The following is a 2,770-nucleotide window of genomic DNA, read 5'->3' on the forward strand; positions in this document are numbered from 1 at the left end:
TCTTTCCCCAAGGTTTGGCTGTGGTTGTTTTTTGAAACAACATTTTGATGGTCTAAGAACTCCCAATGAGGTCAGCTTAGGGAAGAAAACAAAAGAGGAAAAAAAATAGAGATGACCTCTTACTGCACACTGGCTATTTCATAGATTTCATATGTGTGTCCATAGGAACATTGCAGATTCATTTATTTGTTCTGAATTTTCAGTGATTAGTCAGACAGAGCAAAATTCCATTTAAAGTAATAAATTACATTAAGATCTAGGGAAGCCTAATTTTCTGATATTTAGCAGACCTTATCATTTTGAATTGTGGAATTAAACAAGAGTATTGCGGGGTTTTTTCTGACATAAAAAACTTTTTTTCTTAAGCTGGGCTACAGTAAAAACTAAAATTTGTAAAATCATACACAGGGCCTGCTAACATCTTTATAAACAATATCCTCAAATCTATTACCCATTTCTACTCTTATTACTACTTCTAGTCAAATATTTATAATATAAGATTTCTAAAATAATTCAATTCGGGTATTCTTAAATGCTGTCACTCTGAAAGATTATTGATTTTTCCAGCTATGTTTTCCTTTGACTTTCGATTATTTAAATTGTCAAATTTTATTCATTTTCATGTTAGCTTGCCGTGTGTCCTTAGACGTTCTATCATATCACTATAAGTTGAAACAAGAAGGATATGCATAAAACAACTCACCAAAGTGAACCTAATTGAGAAACCAGGCACTGCCTTGTTTTTTCCCCCCAGTTTAGCAGGGGAGTTTGGGTTGACTGTTTTTGTCATTTGAAATAATGTGAATAAGGCTGTTTTCCTCAGAAAAAAATAAAATGTCATTCAACATTTGTGCAATTATGCAAGCCGAGTGACTGATATTCTAGTTATAACTTCAAAGAAGAGTTTAGTCACTACAAGGGATTAGATTTCATTTATTTATTGATAAGGAGGCCAACAGTTCAAGTTAAGAAGGTGCTAGAACTGCTGTGAGGCTAATGAAATTTTGATGGCCTGAGCATCCCATGAGAGTAAAGGAACATTCGGACCATGTCACACGTCTCCGTGTTAGCAGAGACTCTAAACCAGGGATAAAATATATTCTTTTGCAAAACTAACGCTTCACCAACCATGGGGAGTTGATGTTAAGCAGCAATTTGAGGGAAAAAAATGTATTACAGTATATTGAGCTTCATATCAAATTTCAAATGTTAATCTTGTTCCGAATTAGGGATGGGGGAGAAGGGCCTCTCTTGACAGGTACTGACAACTTTCTAAGTCAACGGCCGTGCTCCGGGGCAAATACTGGAGGGTCAGTGGTTTGTGACCACCTATTAGCAGCGGTCCTAGTAAGCTGGTAAGAGACTACAAAATAAATGTGATGGGATGCCATAATCAAAGGGAAAGTTACCAGTATGCTCTGGCTCGTTTGAGGCATCTTTCCCGTCTCTGATGGATTGTTAAAAGACCCTGACTGAACAGCCACTCTCCAGCTTTGCAAGTCATCTGATCTGAATTCCAAATATCTATGTAAATGTCAGGAACAAAGAACTTTTTTTTTTTTTCAAAACATCAAGGTTAAGCTTTAAAAAATGTTTATTTGTGCATCTTTTCCGAGAAGCAGCCTAGCGTGTATTATTATTCTTTGTCAGCCAGCAGTGTGGTATCATGAGAAGTGCCTGGATTCAGAAACACAGCGCTCAGGGTGTAAACGCTTTCATTCGACCCCTAAGACCGTTTGCTCCTGAGTCACCCAGAGCTCAAGGTCCCAACTTTCCCACCTCTGCCTGGCTACTCGGCCAGTTGTACCGCTGGCCCCAGAGACGTGGAGGTCTTCGTCTTGCTTCATCTGCCTGTCTCCACGCCCTCTTCTGCCCCTTGGGAACCGATGACCTTTGACACTAGACAGACCAAGAGGAGTTGGCTCTCCTCTTCCACCTCGTCGTAACTGGGGACCTCGAGAGCCTCCTCTGAGGGCAACAGTTGAGAACGTGTTGATGGGGGCAGACCACCTGGGATTGTACTGGCTCCACCAGCTCCCAGCTGTGTGGCCTTGGGCAAGTGACTTAACCTTCCTGTGCTGCCGTTTCCATGAGGGTAAAATGCAGAAGACCACAAATGACGTGCAGTCCTTATAGGGTCGTCGTGAGGATTAAATGAGCTCGGATATATGATATGCTTAGAACAACGGTGCCTGGCGTCTAGTGAGTTCCAAACAAGGGTGTCCTCTTATTGTTATTTGTAAATGGTGGAAAATTACATGTGCTTCTTAAGTGTTTGTGAAGATTAAGTGAGGTGCACGATATCAAGTACCTACACAGTCTTGGCCCACAGCGTGTCCCCTGCCCCGCTTCCATTTTCCCCCTCTGTCTGCATTAGTCAAGTATTTGTACATTTGGCGAATGAGGGAGAGCGAGTGGCCTCCTCCAGGAGACCCACTGCTAATTTGCATAGCCTGGAACTTCTGTCACCATTTGTTGGCTCTTTTACTTTTCTCTAAAACCCCACATACTTTTTAATTCACTGTAATTAAATGAACGTACACTGAGTGGTGCTGATAATTAGTCTGATGGCTGTAGACTTCAAAGAGTTAAACGTGCTCCTTCCCTTCCTGGCCAAAGGAAATTTCAAAAGTGGTGCTTCCCTCAAAGGCATGTTACTTAGACAGCCAGTCAATTAAAAGGCAATTTAACGGATGTTCGTGAGTTCACCCAATAAAATAAATCACTCCTGGAAGACTTTATTTCTCACCTGGGGTCTTAGCAATATACC

At 41.0% G+C, this 2,770-nt stretch overlaps 1 protein-coding gene across 1 annotated transcript in view; it reads left to right on the forward strand.

The window, feature by feature from the left end:
* LOC103077596 (teneurin-3-like) overlaps positions 1 to 1,946 on the forward strand; it is a 29,866-nt gene extending 27,920 nt beyond the window's left edge. Inside the window, exon 3 of the mRNA XM_007467383.1 lies at positions 1,732 to 1,946. Within this exon, the coding sequence (XP_007467445.1) occupies positions 1,732 to 1,946 (215 nt within the window). The remainder of the gene's footprint in view (positions 1 to 1,731) is intronic.
* The last annotated feature ends 824 nt before the right edge of the window (positions 1,947 to 2,770 follow it).

Source organism: Lipotes vexillifer, unplaced genomic scaffold, assembly GCF_000442215.2.
Source record: "Lipotes vexillifer unplaced genomic scaffold, Lipotes_vexillifer_v1.1 scaffold1300, whole genome shotgun sequence".
Lineage (NCBI taxonomy): Eukaryota > Metazoa > Chordata > Mammalia > Artiodactyla > Lipotidae > Lipotes > Lipotes vexillifer.